Source organism: Sebastes umbrosus, chromosome 10, assembly GCF_015220745.1.
Source record: "Sebastes umbrosus isolate fSebUmb1 chromosome 10, fSebUmb1.pri, whole genome shotgun sequence".
NCBI classification, from domain to species: domain Eukaryota; kingdom Metazoa; phylum Chordata; class Actinopteri; order Perciformes; family Sebastidae; genus Sebastes; species Sebastes umbrosus.
The window spans coordinates 1,468,682-1,490,590 of NC_051278.1; the positions used below are offsets into that span (position 1 = coordinate 1,468,682).

The 21,909-nt window shown below is 35.5% G+C and overlaps 1 protein-coding gene across 2 annotated transcripts; it reads right to left on the bottom strand.

The window, feature by feature from the left end:
• Positions 1-10,694: 10,694 nt before the first annotated feature.
• mtx2 (metaxin 2) lies at positions 10,695-21,861 on the bottom strand. 2 transcript variants are annotated; one of them, XM_037782937.1, is made up of 11 exons: positions 21,845-21,861; positions 17,369-17,478; positions 15,994-16,041; positions 15,863-15,909; positions 15,694-15,766; positions 14,761-14,837; positions 13,626-13,718; positions 13,469-13,507; positions 13,252-13,377; positions 13,051-13,127; positions 11,494-11,653 (listed from the first exon to the last, which is right to left on the bottom strand). In XM_037782937.1, exons 2-11 carry the CDS (start codon positions 17,406-17,408, stop codon positions 11,494-11,496), a joined length of 780 nt encoding a protein of 259 aa, XP_037638865.1. In that variant the 5' UTR covers positions 17,409-17,478; positions 21,845-21,861. The 2 variants fall into 2 exon arrangements, with proteins under 2 accessions (XP_037638866.1, XP_037638865.1); XM_037782938.1 differs by lacking the exon at positions 21,845-21,861 and having other exon boundaries at positions 10,695-11,653; positions 17,369-17,546.
• Between the last annotated feature and the right edge of the window lie 48 nt (positions 21,862-21,909).

Here is a 21,909-nt window from a genome sequence, read left to right on the forward strand (position 1 = left end):
AATTAAATTATGACTCGTTGTGATTAAAATGAGGTTGTAGCTCGTTGTCTACCTCACTACGGTTAGAAAGAGACTCGTTGGTGTTTTAACTATGTTTCTCTCAGGAGTTATTGATCCCGGAAGTTTGAATTGGTCAATATCTTTCACACTCTAACGAACTATCTAAGTTAGCAAAAACTTCTGCTGACACTGCTCAGATGCTTCGTTGGGCCGATATCCAATGGGAAGCCTGGATGAGCAACGTCATGACAACAACTCTGACTAGTCAGGATGACGTTACAGATATCTGGAATAATAGAATTATAACAAGTCAAAATGCAAATGTGGATATCTCTAATGTTAACTCCGGATAGTCAAGCTATTAAATATTAAAACGGCTCACCATATTCCTTCACATTACTCCTCTTAGTGTCTGCTCACACTCAGCGTAGCAGGAGATATGGAGCCCCCTCCCTGCCTCCCCTCCCTTCAGGAAGAAGCCATCTGCTGCTGTTTAATGTTAAAATCAAGTTTCAGAGTTAAGTAAACCATCGTTGTAAACACACAAGTTTCTGATGAGTGTTTTCATGTCAACACATGCATCAAGTTGCTCTTCTCTCGCTGTCAATCACCCGACATTACAAGAGGAGCTCTCCGCCAGGAAATCGTCTTTAAAAATATGATTTTGCCTCCAAAACTTTGTTGTTCCATCCATGCAGTGTTTGAAGTGAAAGATAAAAAGGTGTCAAACTGCACAGCACACAGCCTCTATGAGTAAGGAGTATTGATGGCTGGTTTACTGGGATGAATGACTAGTAGACATGTGCTTGTTAGTTTCTCATTTTGTTCACAAGCTACCTGGCAGTAGGCCAATATAAAGTAATTAATGTTAGAGCCTTAAACCTGCATTCTCTCTACCAGCCAGCAGGGGGCGACTTGTATAGAAGTCTATGAGAAAATGAGTCTACTTCTCTTTTGATTTATTACCTCAGGAAACATTGTAAACATGAGTTTATGATCTCAATCTCTAGTTTCAAGTCTTCTTCAATACAGCATGATGTTCATTTAGTAAATTATGGTCCCATTTAGAGTCAGATAGACCATAAAGCAGGGGATGCTTTAGGGCGGGGTTACCTTGTGATTGACAGGTCGCTACCACGGCTTTGTCCGGTCTGGGAGTTGTTCATGTTTTCGTTGTGGAACTTTAACCCTTTCACAGTGTGTTTCAGTTCATGAAAGTTAATTATAACCTTTTTGGTCGCCTAAAAATGTCTTCAGCATTTAGTTGTACTTAGCTCCACCCTCTACTTGTTATTACCTCCTTCCTAGGCCTTCGGGTCGGGGGGGGTCAGGTTGGCGGAGGTCTGTGCTCTCCGAGTGCCATTCTTCGTAGCCTTTAAACATTTGAGTTTTGCATTTTGTTTTCAACTCTGTTGCCCAGAAGCATTTCAAGCAACTGTACCGTTGAGTAATATTCAGTTATACACAGTTTTAACCTCCCCACTGAGCAAAGACATGTCCAAAAGACCTCAATTTAAATGGTAAATGGACTTGCATTTATATAGCGCTTTTCTAGTCTTCCGACCACTCAAAGCGCTTTACACTACATGTCAGTATTCACCCATTCACACACACATTCATACACTGATGGCAGAGGCTACTAAGGAGCCAACTTTGCCCATCAGGATCTGATCTAAATACTCATTCACACTATGTGAACGCTATGCCTTCGGGAGCAATTTTGGGGTTAAGTATCTTGCTCAAGGACACATCGACATGTGACACGGGAGAACCGGGGATCGAACCACCGACGTTCCGATTGGTGGACAACCTGCTCTACCCTCTGAGCCACAGCCGCCCCCAATTTAACGTCTCTGTTGACGTCCAAAGACGTCCACTGAGGAGCCCGAATGAAAGTTTTTGCAACGTCTTTTTTAAACGTCTTTTTAACGTTCAAGTCTTGATGTCAACCTGAGTTGCACGTCCGCAGACGTCCAAAGGGGTCCTAGTCAGACGTCTAGATATTGAACCCATTTTGCATGTCTGCAGACACGTCCAAAAGTGGGTTTGGACTGACGGACGTTATACAGACATGATCTGAACGTCTTCCTGACGTCACATGTTTGCTGGGTCACTCCCGTGTTGATGTTTCAGAAACTCTCAGAGACAGAAGAATTTACTTTCTACACTGCTATTTATACTTAAGTAAAACATTTGAGTACTTCTTCCACCACTGCAGTTATTTCATTCTGTTCATAGATCAAATTATAGCCGGACACCTTTTCTTTTCATCGGGATAATAGTTTTTGGTGTCTTTTCTTGACCAAGTTTGACTGTTATAGAGTCTACAAACTGTTTTAAAAACCCAGAAATCCAAACCCACTGAGTTTCCTCGTCCTCGTCCTCGTCCTTAAGCTGTAGCACGAGATCAAAAGCTGAGAAAAGTGAGTTCAGGTCGGTTTAACTTTATTTTTTTTAATGAGAACCACTTTAAAAGGAGAAGGCAAAACAACTCTCACCACACTGATCAACGTTTTACACCAGCAGATGTTTAGCTTAATAAAGTCACATATTACAATACAATAGAATAACAATGAGGAAGCTTCTGTCTACTTTACTGAGTATTAGAACAATTCAAACATTGAAATGATGCTCCGCCCTGCAGGATCAGTTTTAGTTTTAGTTGAGGATTCAAATGATGACAAACTTCCATACTGGAAGTATCAAAACCACTCATATCCACTCCTCCTCCGCCAGTCATCCGTATACTCAGTATATTCTAGGACATTTTTTTGCCAGAATTTGGCTAAATACGTGCTTTCATCTCGGCTTACATGCACGACCCTGCAGCTCTGTCACTGATTGTACTATAAACCAGACACAGACGGATGCAAATGGGCCGTACTGACTCTGAATGACACCACGATTCTTCTTTTGAAACAAGCAAAAATAATTGACCACAAAACTCATCATAAATCATCACAGGAGTTTCTGACTCACTTACAAAAAACAGTAACATTATACTTTTATTTTTTAAACACTGGCTGAAAATCATTAGATAACAGCTTAAACGTACTAAATGGATTTGAAGTGTTTTGGAATGAAGCCCTTCAGCTATGGTGGGAGATTTCCAACACACAGTCTGCTGGGCTCAAATCCAACATGTTTGTCTTTCTTTTCTTTCTTTTTTGGTCCCTAATTTGAGCAGGCACATTTATATTCTGGTGAGAGAGAGCTGGCACGTGCAGCCTGGACTGGCTTACAATCTCATTATTTTTGATGAAGTGAACACATGTACCAGTCGCTCAGCAGTTGGTGAAATAGTCACAGAATTGAATGCATTGATGTACATAGACTTTTTGTGATGGTCAGCACGAAATCAATTAGTATGTAATCCACATAATTGTGAACTGGGAAGTATAAAGAGTGGTGAACGCCGTGTAGGGAGGAGGTCCGGGTGGATGGGTGGGTCCAAAAACACAGGAATTTCACCCAGGATGGAAAATGGACTTGCATTTATATAGCGCTTTTCTAGTCTTCCAACCGCTCAAAGGAGACTGGTGTTCATGTCCCGTGTGAAACAAGGAGTTAAATACTTAAGTAACGCCACTTCCGCAGTTATTTTAACCCAAACACGAGCTTTTCCTAAAGCTAACTAAGTAGTTTGTTGCCTAATCCTAACGAAGTCGATCTTTTGGTTAGGTCGATCTTTTCCTAACTAAGTCGTTTTTGTCACGTAACTTCTGTACTTAAGTTACGCCACTTCTGTAGTTATTTTAACCCAAAGCAAGATCTTTTCCTAAACCTAACTAAGTATGTTGCCTAATCCTAACCAAGTCGGTCTTTTCCGAAATCTAACTAAATCGTTTTTGTCATGTAACTTCTGTACTCGCTTTATTTTAACCCAAATCACAATCTTTTCCTAAGCCTAACGAAGTAGTTTTGCTGCCTAAGCCTAACGAAGTCGATCTATTCCTAAACCTAACTAAGTAGTTTTATTTTGAAAAGACTGGAGCGGAAAATGACACGTGCGTCACGTGTTGCTGGAAACTTTTAGGAAAAAGCACCGAAATCCGTTGTTGAGAGTCGTGCTGAGCGTCAGGAAAGAAAAAGGGAAACTCGTGTCTACATACACGAATCAAATAGATTCAATTCAGGACTATTTCAGGAACTGCTGTGAGACTGTGTTGGTACTTTACACACTCTCTCTCTCTCAGACATCAGTATGAACTCTTCCTACACCTGACTGTTTAATATCCAGCTGAATGCACCTAAAGAGCACCGAGATGCAGATTCCCTTAATATGCTTTGCTTAAGAAGAGCCACTTGTGTGGGAGCAGAGAACATTTAGTATTTATTCTAAATGGATGACGCCTGCTGCAGCAGCACAGAGAGAGAATACACCACCAGGTGATCTGTATGTAAAACAGTGAATTACTGTAGGAGAGTCTGAAACCTTTGAATGTTTAAGCCTTTTAGAGTAAACAGGAACCTCTCCGGAGACAAATCTGACTCCGGTTTTTTCAACATGTAAATGAAGTGTGCTGCAGCAAAGCAAGTTTATCAGCGTAAACTGTGAAGGATGAGGCTGAACACGACGACAAGAAACAACACGGGTCGATTAGAAAAGGAGGAGGAGGGAAGTATATGTTAAAGTGTGTGTGTGTGAGAGAGAAGAGGAGAGGATTATCGACACACAGCTAATCTCTTTATTCCACTCAAATCTACATCGCCTCAAAAAACATCCTAACACACTTAGAGTGACTTCACACACACACACGACGGAGGAAACACATGCTTACAGGTACTAATGTTTACTCACACACACATGCATGCCTTGATATAGGTGGACCGTAGTTAGGCGGGTCAGATGATGACACTTTATTTGATGTACGTATCATAAAAACGGCTTTCCCAATGTAAATCTATGGGAAAGACTTCCATTGGGAAAGAGATGTCTGTAACTCTGTAAAACGAACTAACAGCTGAATCCAGAGTTATTTCCCTTCCTCCGTTCATGTGAATGAGACCCAGACGGAGGCTGAAACGCTACTGCGCCGGCTCTATGAGCTGCTCAATGGATGCAGAAGATCGCCGGATCGCCATTTTGGCTTCATGCGTCACTGAGCAACTCTCGTAGGGATGAACGGGAGCCTCCTACAACGCTGTATCCAGCTCTCTTCATACATCCATGGATGACATTAGGGTGATATTCTCAGAGCCACAGAAGACACTTTGCAACCGTTTCCACGCGGTGAACTGTGCTCCTCATTACAAATAAACTGATGTGTAAAAGTGGGTGGATTGCCCCTTTAGTGTGAATTGTGCTTTCTATTCAGTCTGAACAGAGTATTTTGTAATACTATAACACCCTCATGCTAATTCTGCTTCTGTTATTATACAAAGCCAGTAAGACTGCTTGTCAGGGAGACAATAACAGGTTATTTTAAGTGTTTGAACAAACGACTAATGGAGTCATTTATTGTAGTGAAGACTTTTGTTTTGCTCTTTAGTTTCATGTGAAATGTGTGTCATTGTTTCAACTGCTTAGTTTGCATTCATTTAACTGAGTGAAGGACATTTAACAAGCATCCAAAAAACCTTCAGTGACGGGACTCGTTTGGCTTTTGTTCGCTGAAAGCTGCCTGCAAATAGTTTTTGTTTTCTTGCCATGAGTGTGTAATGCGAGGTGGAGAAGGGCAGGGCTTCCTGCCGCGCTGCTGTCACCGAGCCGAGCCTTGGCAGGGCGCTGGTAAATCACAGGGAATCGGGGGGGGGATTGTGTCATGTCATAGTCAGCCACTCAACCTTGATGAAATTATTTTTTCTAGGGTAGAAATGATTTTGTCATGTAAAATGCATAAATCCCCCCCACAGGCCCTCAGCTCAGTCTCTGTGCTTGGACACCTGAGACGTCGTGCTGATCCTGTTTATGTGAATGAGATTAGAGATCGGTCGGGTTGCAGCACCAGAGACGACTTATTGCATTGATTTATATCAAATTAAAAAATATACACACCATATGCATAAACCATCTCACCCACTCCTCTCTCTCTCTCTCTCTCTCTCTCTCTCTCACGTCGTCTCCTCTCTCTCCCAGAAAGTCCAGATTATGTATCATGACTCACTCTGGTAATCAAACTGTGTAATTATCAGCCTGCGGTCGTATTGTCTAATCTGACACTTCACGTCACAGCACATGTGCATAAACACAGTCACACTCATGAACACAAACTCTTCTCTTTTGATGCATTTCGCCCTCTTTCGCTCTCTTTCTCTCTCTTTCTCTCTCTTTCTGTAAACCACAAAACACACCCTCATTATGAGGAGCTCTCATCGACTCTATATACTGTATAACTAACTGCACCAATACCGAACCCAAGTCTAAATCTCAGCTGGAAATAATATTTAGTTTGATTTATTTATTATCACACTTTATTACTGCATTATTTCATTATATATATATTGTGCCACTCATGATTATGATTAACTGATTTTAATTAATTTATCATTATAATGGTAGAGGCTGAGCTGTCTAACAGAAAGACGAAAAATGTGTAATTTATTATTATAATTATTATTATTATGAGATAAGATAAGATAAGATAAGATAGAACTTTAATCCTGAAGGAAATTCTTGTGCCAGAGATTGCTCAAAATGACAACAAGTTCAAGTGTATAAAATAAAAAGTATTATTTCTAGCACCAGTGCCTAATAGAATAACAATAAAGTAAGATACATTTAGTAACATGAGTAAATAAGATAAGTAAAATAAAAAAAGGTAAAGGTAATATTGCACATGATGGACATTAATATTGATATTATTTGTATTCTCAGTGTCCGGTGTTTTCAGTTGTCCTTCCTGCAAAAGGGTGTTATTATGATGGTGATTATGTATTCGTTATTAGTAGTATTAGCTCAGGCTTCCCTCTCTCTTCTCTATCATTATCAAATATACATGCACATACACACGTGTGCCCTACATAACCACGGTTAGAAACAACAACTGGTTTACATATTTATAATAACAATAATATTGTTATATCTATTATTATTATTATTATGTTTGTTTTGCTTGTTTTGTCTGTTTCGTTTCGTTTATATTCCTGTTTATTCCTATGTATTGTGCACATATTGTGTGTTTTGTCCCTGTTTTGTGTGCTGCCCTTTTGTCAAAAAGAGTTCTTCAAACAATAAACTTAAATCAAAAGGCCACTGATGCACCATTTCAGTCATTTGTAGTCAGGCAAAAAGAAGTCCAATGTCCAGGCAGGATTTATGTTTAAGTTGATTTAATATCCAGTTCAAAAGCAAAACAAACATTCAACATGTGGCTTTCTTATTTTTACTTTGAGTACATACTGCAGCTGCCCTTACAAACTACGTACTGTTGTATATAGTATGCATACAATTGGGACATACTACTTCATCATAACATTGCACCTTGCACTTTGACCCTCTTGCTCATCTTTCTGCTGTGCAGAGAATTGTGGGTCAGATCAGCCAGAAAAGCGTGCTGGCTTGCAAACTGCAAAATGCGTCCGGATGTAGTAGGACATCCTGGTATTTTAAGCATACTGCATTTGACATATTGTGTATTGGGACATACTAAATCTTTTTTCTGGCATACTAAATAGTATGGTAGTATCTCACTTAATTGCTTAGTCTGGTGCTCAGTGTACTTACTGTCTGCAACAAAATTAATAAATACAAAAATAACAAATAATAATAATGAAACTAATAAAATAGCTCCTACAGCACCAATAAAAAGAAAAGAAAAATGTGCAAATTCTGTTTGTTGTTCACCAATAATGAGTTATTTTAACCCTGTTTATGCCAGTATGTGTTTTTAATGTCACCACATAAAATGCACAGCAGAAGGACTAACATAATTATTAAGTGCATTCAGACTCTGCAGCTTTTATTTTATTTTCATTTAGTTGCATCATGGCCCGGCATGCATCAAGAAGCAGGATGATAAGTGCCACCTGTGCTACATATATATATATATATATACTGTTCAGTGGTGCAATGAACAAAGAGACGAAGCCAATCCACTCATTAAATATGCTATTCACATAAAATAAGGGACATATAAAGCAAAAATACAGCACACAGCCCTCCTCTTGGAAATGATTACTGTCACACTTTTGTCACACATATTGTCAGATGAAATTTGCCCAAAAGTGCAAAGCAATTCAAAATAAACTATTTTTGTATGTGCACATTTGTTTCTTTTTAAATATCCAGTTTTACCAAAATCAGCAGGCCACTAAACTTTGAAATGTCTGCAGCAGCAGGTTTCTCTTCTGTCCCCATGCTGTCCTCTCCTGGAGGACGTCTGTCATTACAACCTGCACATCTGATCACAGTTCATCTGTGCCAACTGCAGTGTTTCAGCAAAAATTAAGGTTATTAAGGCAATATGAGCTTCTCTTCTCCGTTTTTTTGTTAGTTAGTAATTCATTGTTTTAACTTGAGTAAGCACAGAGGTGTCTTTGTGAAATGCACCATATAAGGACATTACATAGTCAAATAATAAAGTCGTTAAAAACAGTTTTTAACTCAGGACCCCTCTACAAGACAGGGCCTCAACATTATTCTTCAGGAGCCAAATCATTTCAGTTTTTATCCTCCTTTAGTCGTGGATGCAATTAATATAAATAGCTCAAACTAATCACCGCATGTTGAACCTGGAACCTTCTGATGGTCTTAGACACCAGAACAGTTGCCTGCTTTGCCCGGTTTGTAATCCAGCCTTTGTAAAAGTAGGAGGTCTATTGGAGAGAACATGAAGGACATTGCAGCTCTCTCTTCTGAAAGCAGGGACAATGTTGTAGTAGCATGTTTAAGGTGGACCAGCAGATGAGTTCTCATGGCTCTCTGTCTACAGGAGTCTATACTGTTTCCTGTGGTTCCTCCCTGCAGGAGAGCTGAGATGAGGACAATCAGGGATCAAATTTAAAATGGCCTGGTTTGACTGGCTGCTAGATGAGACTGCTCAGCTAATGTCAGTTGATGTCAATGTGCTCTCCAACCTCAAAGCCATCACTGACCCACTCCTGCAGTTCTCCTACAGAGCCAACAGGTCTGCAGACGAAGCAGTCAACATGGCCGGACCCTGAGGCGGGCAGGGAAGATTTGGGCCAACCGCGGCCACCCCCACCCCCATTGACGCTACACATTACATTAACGTCTTCACATCTGTCTATATGCGTTACATTAACGCACTTCTTTGGAACTACAGTATATCTCTGTACATTGCATTTCTTTTTATTCTTCGTACTGTGAACCATTGCACATTTCTTGGACAATTTTCCACTTTTCTGCACAAAACTACCACTGCACTGCTCTTTGATTAAAAAACAGAAATTGGAGGGTGGTCACATGTTCAAAATAATATATAAAAAAAAGGTTGCCAGTGCTTTGGGGGGAATTTTAGAGTGAAAATTCACAATGAATCTAATGCCGCAGATTAACTGAACTTCTTCAGTAAGATGTACGTTTGTGTGCGTCTGGCTGATGACCTCTAACTGTTCAGTGGTTCGGCCACTGCAGGACATCACTCATGTCACAGCTCCTGGAAGTGCAAAGGTCACACTCTGACCTCACAGGAAACCTGGAAGACAGACACTCACTCCGTCTGTGTCACACACACACACACACACACACACACACACTCAAACTGCTCAACTGGAGGGCAACCAGAGGTGATCAGACATGAGCTTGTCTGAGGCCTGGAGGCAGAAACTCAGTCACATATTAGGACTAAAAATAGATTTTCAGATATACTGAGGCTGTGCTTCTCTTCCCTTCATGAATACTGATGTCTGTCTGTTGGTTGTCTTTAATTTTGCAGCATTTTCTAACTCGTAAAATATGAAAATAGTTCAGATGGTGAGAAAGTTTCAGCAACGCTTCAGTGATAAATGTTAAAGAGTTCTGTGTGTTTTATTTCATGCACTGGTCCATTTTTGAGAAATTTGCTTCTTTCAGATGAGAGGAAAGAAAACCTCCAAAATACACATTTAGGTGTTTATTTTACTACTTTGTCTCTTTGTGTTTGTAGATTTCTCCTGAATTCATCAGTCAGCATTAGATAACTCCTCATATGAATATTAGAACTTTTCAGAAAACTTGTAATACAAAAAAGAAATTGTCTTAATGTCAGTAATCAACTGGGGAAGTTTCATGGTGATATCTATTAATTAAATATTCTGATTTATACAAAATGTTATTCCTATAAAAACATGGTGATGACGGTATATTTTCTGATTTATCGAGTGATAAAAGGAGATATCCACAATTCCCTCTGTAAAAAAACCTTTGACTCTAATATGTCAATAAAATTAAACAAGAATTTGAACCAATGTTCAGATTTCTGTTCTGGAAATGTATGCAAACTAGAACATATTAAATAAAAGATAATGCATCATTTGCATATTTAAACATACAATTTAAAAAAAACTTGTAACACAAAAAAAGAATAGTCTTAATATCAACTGGGGAAGTGTCATGGTGGTATCTGCCCTTAAGTCTGGGTTAGAAAGGTTTTATTATTTGATGACAGCATGCTTCCAGCATTTCTATTTTCATTTATCAATTAAAGATTATTTCACAAAAAAATGTCCAACACAGGGTAGAATCTCACTTGGTGTTAATTTAATATTAAATAAGAGTATATTGGGAACAAAATAATAAACAACAACCTCAGTTAAATTTAATGACTTTTATTCTGTAGGCACTTCCAAAGAAAACAATAATGGTGGAGAAACTAAGGATGAAGTCACATCCTCTTCGTCGTTACGTTCATGTCTTTCTGCTTTTGTACGGTAGAAAAAGCAACACTGCCTCACATTTCTTACACGCCACGTCACACAGCTGTCTGTAGGTATATATCTGTAAATGCACCATGATACATGTCACAATATTCCTGTGTAAGAGAGCATATAAATAAGTCTACGCCTCTGTGTTGGGGAGCATCCATCTGACTGTCAGATCATCTGCAGCTAACCCCCGACCTCTGACCTCCTTCTGGGATCTGTGAAGAGTTGCATTACTATCACCCGTATTTTTATTTAATTCCCAAAGTGCTGGAAATGTGAAGACTCCGTGGTCTGTGTTTTGTGGCTTAAACAAAAAGTTTTTAACAAAAAGAGTTGTGCAGATTAGTGAAAGTCATTATTTATTATGTGTGTTTAACTTGGAAACATCTTTTTAGATGGTATACATGTGTTGGTGCTCCCTTAAGACTGATCTTTACTGTGACTTTGAGGTATCTTTATCTATAAGCACTGGGCACATCTTAATCCTTAAAAGGACTCCTATCAGAAGCATGCAACTACGTACATGTACGAAGCAAACGGGGGAAAGAAAGCAAGAATCACGAGGGGACGTGTGTGTGTGAATATGAGCAGCGTTTAGCTTATCGGTGCTACAGAGAGGGAATGAGAGAAGGAAGGGCCGAATGTACAGTACGAGAGGAGATAAATACAGAAGAGCTTTTGTTCCCTTCAGGAGCTCTTGTCTTCGAAGTAGGTCTGTTCGATGCGTCTGCAGAAGGACAGCAGGTTGCTGTAGCTCTTGATCCTCTCTGCCAGCTCGGTGCTGGTCAGTCTGGTGGTCAAGATGGTGAAGAGGTGACCGAACACCAACGCATCCAGTTCTGTAGGTCTAAAACACACACAGACAGACAGACACACTCGTTACTGCTCAAATCAACCATTCAATTACTTTCATTCTAGTTATGTAGTAAGCAAAGTCTCAACGTGTTTTAAATCAACAAACTGGTCATTAATTATATTTAAAATGTATGACATACAGTTGAAACCTGCATCAGTGACGCAGTACAGCATCTCTGCTTATACCAATCATTTCATCCACTTCTTTACCTGCTGCTCCTTTAAATGAAGCTTCTATTGTGTATTGTGACATGTGTCATGTCTTTAAAGGGGAGACTCGTGGGTACCAATAAAATCCATTTACATTCACATATCTGGAGGTCAGAGGTCAAGGGACCCCTTTGAAAATGGCCATGCCAGTTTTTTCTCGCCAAAATTTAGCGTAAGTTTGGAGCGTTATTTAACCTCCTTCATGACCAGCTAGTCTGACATGGTTGGTACCGATAGATTCATCAGGTTTTGTAGTTTACTATGATACCAGGATCTTCTCTCTAGCTTTAAAAACTGAGCCAACTATAACCTAAAAATCACAAGTTGCGTTAATGTGTTAAAGAAATTAGTGGTGTTAAAATGAATTTGCGTTCAGCACTCAGCTATAAATGAGAACTGAAAGGTTAAAAGAAGCCATGACATTAACATTCGGTACATTATACAAAAAATGGCTGTGCTTTTATGTTGTTTATTTGTATCATTTGTATAAAAGCATTGATTCATACTAAATATCCTCAGGATGAACAGAAAACCAAGACTGACTACTGATTTAACTTAGCTGTGCAATAATTCAACTGTGCAATTCTCTGTAAGTAATACTGCATTTATACTGTACATTCAAGAAATATTCTTATTTTATTATTATTTATACCACTCTGGCATTTATATTTAACACACTTAATAGAACCCACTTCTCAGCATTTTGTATTTAGTTATTTGCACTGTGGTTGTAGGTTATATATTACACATATTAATGCAAATATTTGTTAATATTTAATTTGTTAAATTCTCATTTCTTTTAATTTTATTACTTACTTAGATGTATTTACATATATTGTGTTTATACTTTAGCATTGCATTATGTACATAATTTACATGTTACATACTCCTTTATTTCTATTTTCTTACATTTCTTAATGTTTGTACAAGATTAAGTGTAACGCCCAAATCAATAAAGTATTTCTGATTCTGAAATAAGTTCCACGTTCAGATGATTAGAGGGTAATTACAGTATTATACCACCGGGTGGTGCTACAGGAAAAAGCTGCCAGATGCTTCCAAACACTTTTTTCCTTTTTGGCAGCTAAAGAGCAGAATCTGCAGGGAAGTACTGAATTAATCCCTCTCACTATGCCATGTTCTATATTCAGCTGCTCTGACAGACAGAGAGATACGTACTGTTTATTAAAGAAGTACGGCTGTGTTCCCAGCCGCTGGGAGAGAGCCTGGCAGCACTGACTCACATCCTCATAAACCTGAAACACAGGAGAGGACAGAAAAGGGCTTTTATGTCAATATATTGTGAGACTACAGAAACATAAATAGTATCTGGGATAGCATGAGAATACTTGTAAAGCATGTTGTCGGGTGGTTGCTCACCTGCTCCAGAGTTTTCCCTCCCCAGCCGATGGCGTTGATCTTCCTGCGAACCTCCCACTGCTTCTGATAGGCCAGGATGTTACTGAGAGGCCAGGCGTACGGGCTGCTGTATCTGGGACGAGAGATCTAAACACACAACACACATACATGTGATTAAGAGGCAACGAATAATCACATATAATTATCTTTCTCTTAATCTAAAGACGAGTAAACACACCTCAGCAGCTGTAGCATCATCACACCACTGGATGTACAACTGTAGAGACGAGAGAAGACAAATATCATCCAGAAATATTGAGAATTACAACAAATACTATCGGCATGTTTCAGCTCTGTGTGTTTTGTTGCCCGACAGTGAGTGAATATGTGTGTACCTCAGCAGTAAGCAGCATGTTGTTGACCAGCTCCATGTACGCTTTCATTTCAGCCCTCTGAACATCGTCTAAGCCATCGCTCAGAGAATTACCCTGAAAACCCCAAAACACAACACAGAGAGATACGGTCATTATGTTTCTTCTCATCTTAAATTAATCATATTCTTCTAACAAATAATATAAAATAAGAACATGAGTAATATTTAGGGCTGCATGATTTTGTAAAAAATATCTAATTGCAGTTATTTTAACTGACATTGCAATAATCAAGGGAATGATAATTCTTACGTCATTATTTCCATTTTCATTGAAAAATATATTCGTATGATATGGAGAGATTTTTGTCGGGATCTGTACCAAACAAAGATGTCTTCTTAAGTCTGTAGAATATGATGTGTCGGCCAAGACGTTTCTACAGCACCACAATATTTAATTTAAAATTGTATTTTGACACCTTTAACAAATATTGCACCTCCTGCGATTTGAAAATTGCCATATTGAGATTTTGATAACATTTGGATTATATATATTATTTATCCGAAAAAAAATATCTGAAAAAAAAAATCTGAAAAATGTCTGAAAAAAAAAGTCTGGAAAAATATCTGAAAAATATCTGAAAAAAAAGTCAGGAAAAAAAATCTGAAAAATGTCTGAAAAAAAAGTCCGAAAAAAAATATCTGAAAAATTTATGAGAAAAAATATCTGAAAAAAAAGTCTGAAAAAGATGCCCGAAAAAAAATATCTGAAAAAATGTCTGAAAAAAAATATCTGAAAAATGTCGGACAAAAAAAGTCTGAAAAAAATATCTGCAAAAAATGTCTGAAAAAAAATATCTGAAAAATATCTGAAAAATGTCTGAAAAAAAAAGTCTGAAAAAAAATATCTGAAAAATGTCGGACAAAAAAAGTCTGAAAAAAAAATATCTGCAAAAAATGTCCGAAAAAAAAGATCGGAAAAAAATGTCCTAAAAAAAAGATCTGAAAAATGTCTGAAATAATGTCCAAAAAATCATATTATCATATATTCCTAGAAAACTACATTAATGACAACTCCAGGTGATAAAATGTCTCAACATGTCTCAGAGTTACACAAGCTGTGATACAAAATCAATAACTTTGATATCTGTGTTACAAACCTTGGCTTTGGTGAACTGCACTATCGGACCCAGTTCTGACACCACCTGGTTCCCTACGTGGATAAAAGGAATCTTACCTACAGAGAGACACATTACAAAACAAACACAGAGAGAGGGAGAGAAAGGAAGACCGTTAAAGATCATTACAAGTCCCTTTTGAAGAAGCAACCGCAGTGTCTATAACCACAGAACTCAACAGGTCAAGAGCTCAGCAGTGAGAAGGTCCTAGAGTCGGTTTCATCTGAATCTGGAATCTAGACACAATCTGGATACAAACATAACAGTTTGATACTGAACTGACCATTTTGAACCAGCTACAGTATAGAGATATTGATATATTAGTTTAAGTGTAATGTCGGTCACAAAGCACAGCCAATAAGTACAAAATAAACATTAAAAAAAGGATAACATCTGTTTCAACTGTTGGTTATAGAAGGTAGATACACGATAAAGGATTTGAATTGTACAGTACAAAGTTAATATTGTTAATTTTTAAGTGAGATAGACCAGGGATTCCCAAACATTTCCATGCCAACGCCCCCAAATAGCATTGGGTTATGGCCGGGGGGGCCCCCTTTTCAAGATGTCTTCATGTTAATAAATAAATAAATAAATAAATAAATAAATAGATAAATAAAATAAAATAAAAACTAGGCATGCATGGCAAATAAGATTCTGATCTGTTATTATTATAAATAAGATGCTATAATAATAATAATAATAATAATAATAATCATAATAATAATACATTTAAAATAATTAAATTTATTTTAAATATATTATATTTTTTTGTATTTTCCCTCATCTTTTCTCCAGTTTGCTGAGGCCCCCTTGGCAACCCCCGCTTTGATGATCACTGAGATAGACCTCATGCTGGGGTTCACAGCAAGGCGACAGTAAATGCACCTCTGCAGCAGCAGCATGTGTACTAACCAGAAGGTGACATGTATTCAGCATTTGCTCTGCAGACCACCTGCACCGGTAGACCACACATCCTGAGGTAGGCCTGTACAGGAGAGACACAGGACAGGGTTGATTAGTGCTGAAGCAATAATAACATCCATATTATGCTGATTGAGAGCAAACACAAACATGATTTCACCTGAACAGCGAGAGATGAGGCGCAGTCTGACAGCAGAATCTGATCCTCTGTAATAAACAACACCAAAGTAACGTAAACAACTACACTAAAAGTCATATTGTTTCTCCATTTAAAGACAAACACTGACTCACCCTTCAGCTGCTGGTACAAGGTGGCAGATTCAGGCCAAGGCTCAGCAGCTGGCAATGTCAACAACAGACACACATCAATGTAATGTGTTATTGTAATAAATTGGCTTATAAAACTGTTATATTGTTGGTGAGTTAAACAGATAATATTCTTGTATTTAATTGTGCAATGCATTCTAAATGAAATCAACGTTAAGTTAATTAAAATCTAACTGTACACTAACAGACATGCCCCCCATACAGGCACATACATTATACTGTATTATGGTCATGTTTAGCTCAGCTTAGATACCAGTCCATGTCAGCAGTCATTCAACGTTAGTAAACGAGTTAATCGGATGAATATTGAAAATGTAAATATTTCAAAAGATAGGTGAACTTCTCAGGAACAGTTCAGACGGTTTCACATCGATAACGGGCGTGTATAACGTAACAACAGAGAAAGGTTAAGAAATAAATAATAGTAATAATCCACAATTAAAACTTCGTACTATATTCATTCATGGAGCTCTCCAAGTCACTGCATGTTCTACAACACTGTCCTGCACATATTTCAGAATAAAAGCCTCGTGTTAACAAATGAAGGAATTCTGTCCACAGAAAAAAACGCTTGAAGGCTTTATTTCTAAATGAAAGCAGGAAGTGTTGATTTCAACCCCAAACTTTATCAAATTCATGGAGCTCTCAAAGTGACGGCTAGTTCCACATCACTGACTGCTCATATTTCAGATATCGCGGCTCGCGTCAAAATAGGCGAGCCCTCTATTCTATAAAAGAGACTGCAGCTGCAGTACATACTACAAGTAGATAGATAAAGTATGTGATTGGGAAGGCAGCATGTGTGTTAGGATGAATCTTCAAGATGGCGCACCAGAACTACTTCCGGTTCAAGCGAGGATCGAGGAAAGACAAATCAGAGCTTTGGGATGCACCCAGAGGCAGCTGCCAGTCACACCTCATCACAGTGAAGTGTTTCTGTAACTCCACTTCATGCTGTCATCGACCTGACTCCACCTGAACTGTTCCTGCTTGTATCCGCTGTCCTCCTCTTTGGTTTGTATTTTTAACATTAATCACATAAACAACAACAAACCGTTAAAGACGAGCTGCTCTGTTAGACATGTAGGACACCAAGCTACTGTGACTGTCCTGATGCTAATCCTACACTCATGTTAGCTACAGAAACACGGCGGACAGACATCACTACAGTTATATAACTGAACAGTCCTGCTACGTTTAACGACAACAGTCTCTTCTGTGTGATGAACTAAAGCTGTGAAGCTGTTAGCTGCTGTTAGCTGCTGTTAGCTGCTGTTAGCTGCTCCAAGGCTGTTAGCTCTCTACCAGACTCTAATATGAGCACTAAGTGAGTGTTTACCTGCCATCTGAGACACGAAGGCCTCCGCAGCCAGAGACATGCTGCTGCTGTAGAGTCCTGATGGTTAGATAATGAGTAATAGAGAGAGATCAGGTGGATTCCTCTGCAGGAGGTTTGAGGACAAACTGTTGTGTTGCAGCAGTCACCCACTGGTCCGCCCGAGATTCATGTCCCGACGAGAAACTGGAACTCCGATTGTTTTTTAGTTCCGCTTTACGCAGAGTGGAGATAACTGTCTGCTGCAGTCACTGTGTTTAGGGTTATCTCCCATAATAATATACATTTCTCATCATAATAATATACATTTATCTCATAATAATATACATTTCTCTCATAATAATATACATTTCTCATCATAATAATATACATTTATCTCATAATAATATACATTTCTCTCATAATAATATACATTTCTCATCATAATAATATACATTTATCTCATAATAATATACATTTATCATCATATGCAAGGTTATTTATTTTTCTGTTTTTTAGCTTACTTTATCTTTTTTATTTTACTTATCTTAACTTATTTACTCATTTCACTAAATGTATCTTACTTAATTGTTATTCTATTAGGCACTGGTGCTATAAAGTTTTTCAGACTTTTTTTTTTTTACATTTTTTTGACTTTTTTTCGGAACTTATTCAGACATTTTTCAGAATTTTTTTCATCAGCCTTTTTTTTCCAAGGACATTTGTCAGACTTTTTTTTTATTTTTTATTTTTTTTTACATTTTTCGAACTTTATTTCTTCAGACATTTTTCTGACTTTTTTTTTTCAGACATTTTTTTCTGACTTTTTTTCAGACATTTTTCAGACTTTTTTTTTCATCCGATTTTTTCTTCACAGACATTTGTCAGACTTTTTTTTCAGACATTTTTTTCAGATTTTTTTTCAGACATTTTTTCCAGACTTTTTTCAGACTTTTTTTTCATCAGACTTTTTTTCACAGACATTTGTCAGACTTTTTTTTTTTTTTTTTTTTTTTTTTTTTTTTACATTTTTCAAACTTTATTTCTTCGGACATTTTTCTGACTTTTTTTTCAGACATTTTTTCCAGACTTTTTTCAGACTTTTTTAATTTATTTATTTTTTTACATTTTTCAAACTTTATTTCTTCGGACATTTTTCTGACTTTTTTTTCAGACATTTTTTTTCAGACTTTTTTTTCATCAGACTTTTTTTATTTTTTATTTTTTTTTACATTTTTAAAACTTTATTTCTTCAGACATTTTTCTGACTTTTTTTTCAGTAATTTTTTTCTGACTTTTTTTCAGACATTTTTCGTAAAAAAAAAAGTCTGAAAAATGTCTGGAAAAAAAAAGTTTGAAAAAAGTCTGAAAAAAAAAGTCAGAAAAATGTCCGAAGAAATAAAGTTTGAAAAATGTAAAAAAAAATAAAAAATAAAAAAAGTCTGACAAATGTCTGATGAAAAAAAATTCTGAAAAAAGTCTGGAAAAAATGTCTGAAAAAAAATCTGAAAAAAATGTCTGAAAAAAAAAGTCAGAAAAATGTCCGAAGAAATAAAGTTTGAAAAATGTAAAAAAAAAAAAAAAAAAAAAAAGTCTGACAAATGTCTGTGAAAAAGAAGTCTGATGAAAAAAAAAGTCTGAAAAAAATCTGAAAAAAATGTCCGAAGAAATAAAGTTTGAAAAATGTAAAAAAAAAATAAAAAATAAAAAAAATTCTAACAAATGTCTGTGAAAAAAATGTCTGATGGAAAAAAAAAGTCTGAAAAATGTCTGGAAAAAAAAGTTTGAAAAAAGTCTGAAAAAAAAGTCAGAAAAAAATGTCTGAAAAAAAAGTCTGAAAAAAAGTCTGAAAAATGTCTGAAGAAATAAAGTTTGAAAAATGTAAAAAAAAAATTAAAAAAAGTCTGACAAATGTCTGTGAAAAAGAAGTCTGATGAAAAAAAAAAGTCTGAAAAAAATGTCTGAAAAAAAAGTCAGAAAAATGTCCGAAGACATAAAGTTTGAAAAATGTAAAAAAAATTAAAAATAAAAAAAAATTTGACAAATGTCTGTGAAAAAAAAGTCTGAAAAAAAATCTGAAAAAAAGTCTGAAAAATGTCCGAAGAAATAAAGTTTGAAAAATGTAAAAAAAAAATTAAAAAAAGTCTGACAAATGTCTGTGAAAAAGAAGTCTGATGAAAAAAAAAGTCTGAAAAAAATTTCTGAAAAAAAAGTCAGAAAAATGTCCGAAGACATAAATTTTGAAAAATGTAAAAAAAATTAAAAATAAAAAAAAAAATTTGACAAATGTCTGTGAAAAAAAAGTCTGAAAAAAAAATCTGAAAAAAAGTCTGAAAAATGTCCGAAGAAATAAAGTTTGAAAAATGTAAAAAAAAAATTAAAAAAAGTCTGACAAATGTCTGTGAAAAAGAAGTCTGATGAAAAAACAAAATCTGAAAAAAAAGTCAGAAAAATGTCCGAAGAAATAAAGTTTGAAAAATGTAAAAAAAAAAAAGAAAAAAGTCTAATAAATGTCTGTGAAGAAAATTTCTGATGAAAAAAAAAGTCTGAAAAATGTCTGGAAAAAATGTCTGAAAAAAAATCTGAAAAAAATGTCTGAAAAAAAAAGTCAGAAAAATGTCCGAAGACATAAAGTTTGAAAAATGTAAAAAAAATTAAAAATAAAAACAAATTTGACAAATGTCTGTGAAAAACAAGTCTGATGAAAAGAATCTGAAAAAAATGTCCGAAGAAATAAAATTTGAAAAATGTAAAAAAAAATAAAAAATAAAAAAAAAGTCTAACAAATGTCTGATGAAAAATGTCTGGAAAAAAAAGTTTGAAAATATTCTGAAAAAAATGTCTGAAAAAAAAGTCAGAAAAATGTCCGAAGAAATAAAGTTTGAAAAATGTAAAAAAAATAAAAAATAAAAAAAAGTCTGACAAATGTCTGTGAAAAAATGTCTGATGAAAAAAAATCTGAAAAAAATGTCTGGAAAAGTTTGAAAAAAGTCAGAAAATAAAATCTGAAAACAATGTCTGAAAAAAAAGTCAGAAAAATCTGAAAAAAAAGTCAGAAAAATGTCCGAAGAAATAAAGTTTGAAAAATGTAAAAAAAAAATAAAAAATAAAAAAAGTCTGACAAATGTCTGTGAAAAAGAAGTCTGATGAAAAAAAAGTCTGAAAAATGTCTGAAAAAAAAGTCAGAAAAATGTCCGAAGAAATAAAGTTTGAAAAATGTAAAAAAAAATAAAAAATAAAAAAAAAGTCTAAAAAATGTCTGAAAGAAAGTCAGAAAAAAATGTCTGAAAATTTTTTATCAGACTTGTTTTTTATTTTATTTTTTTTTTTACATTTTTCAAACTTTATTTCTTCGGACATTTTTCTGACTTTTTTTCATCATTGTTTCCAGACTTTTTTCAGACATCTTTCAGATTTTTTTTTCATCAGACTTTTTCTTCACAGACATTTGTCAGACTTTTTTTTATTTTTTTTTTACATTTTTCAAACTTTATTTCTTTGGACATTTTTCTGACTTTTTTTTCAGACTTTTTTCAAACTTTTTTTTCCAGACATTTTTCAGACTTTTTTTTTTTACGAAAAATGTCTGAAAAAAAGTCAGAAAAAAATGACTGAAAAAAAAGTCAGAAAAATGTCTGAAGAAATAAAGTTTTAAAAATGTAAAAAAAAATAAAAAATAAAAAAAGTCTGATGAAAAAAAAGTCTGAAAAAAGTCTGGAAAAAATGTCTGAAAAAAAATCTGAAAAAAATGTCTGAAAAAAAAGTCAGAAAAATGTCCGAAGAAATAAAGTTTGTGTGTATGTAAAAAAAAAAAAAAAAAAAAAAAAAAAAAAAAAGTCTGACAAATGTCTGTGAAAAAAAGTCTGATGAAAAAAAAAAAGTCTGAAAAAAGTCTGGAAAAAATGTCTGAAAAAAAAATCTGAAAAAAATGTCTAAAAAAAAAGTCTGACAAATGTCTGTGAAGAAAAAATCGGATGAAAAAAAGTCTGAAAAATGTCTGAAAAAAAGTCAGAAAAAAATGTCTGAAAAAAAAAAGTCAGAAAAATGTCTGAAGAAATAAAGTTCGAAAAATGTAAAAAAAAATAAAAAATAAAAAAAAAGTCTGACAAATGTCCTTGGAAAAAAAAGGCTGATGAAAAAAATTCTGAAAAATGTTTTTACATTTTTCAAACTTTATTTCTTCGGACATTTTTCTGACTTTTTTCTTCAGACATTTTTTCAGATTTATTTCAGACATTTTTCTGACTTTCTTTTCAGACATTTTTTTCAGACTTTTTTCAAAGTTTTTTTTCCAGACATTTTTCAGACTTTTTTTTTCATCAGACTTCTTTTTTTCAAACTTTATTTCAGATCTTATCTTCTCTTATAGTCCAATACAACGCGAATTTTAGCCTTAAAATTGTGATATCTTTAAAGCAGAAGAGTGCACTGCAGGATATTATTACAATGTGATTATATAGAAATCTACAACAGGGACTGTGAGAAAAAGAGTTGTTTTACTCAGATAGGGAGTTATTTTACTCAGATAAGGAGTTGTTTTACTCAGACAGTGTCCCAGTAAAAGT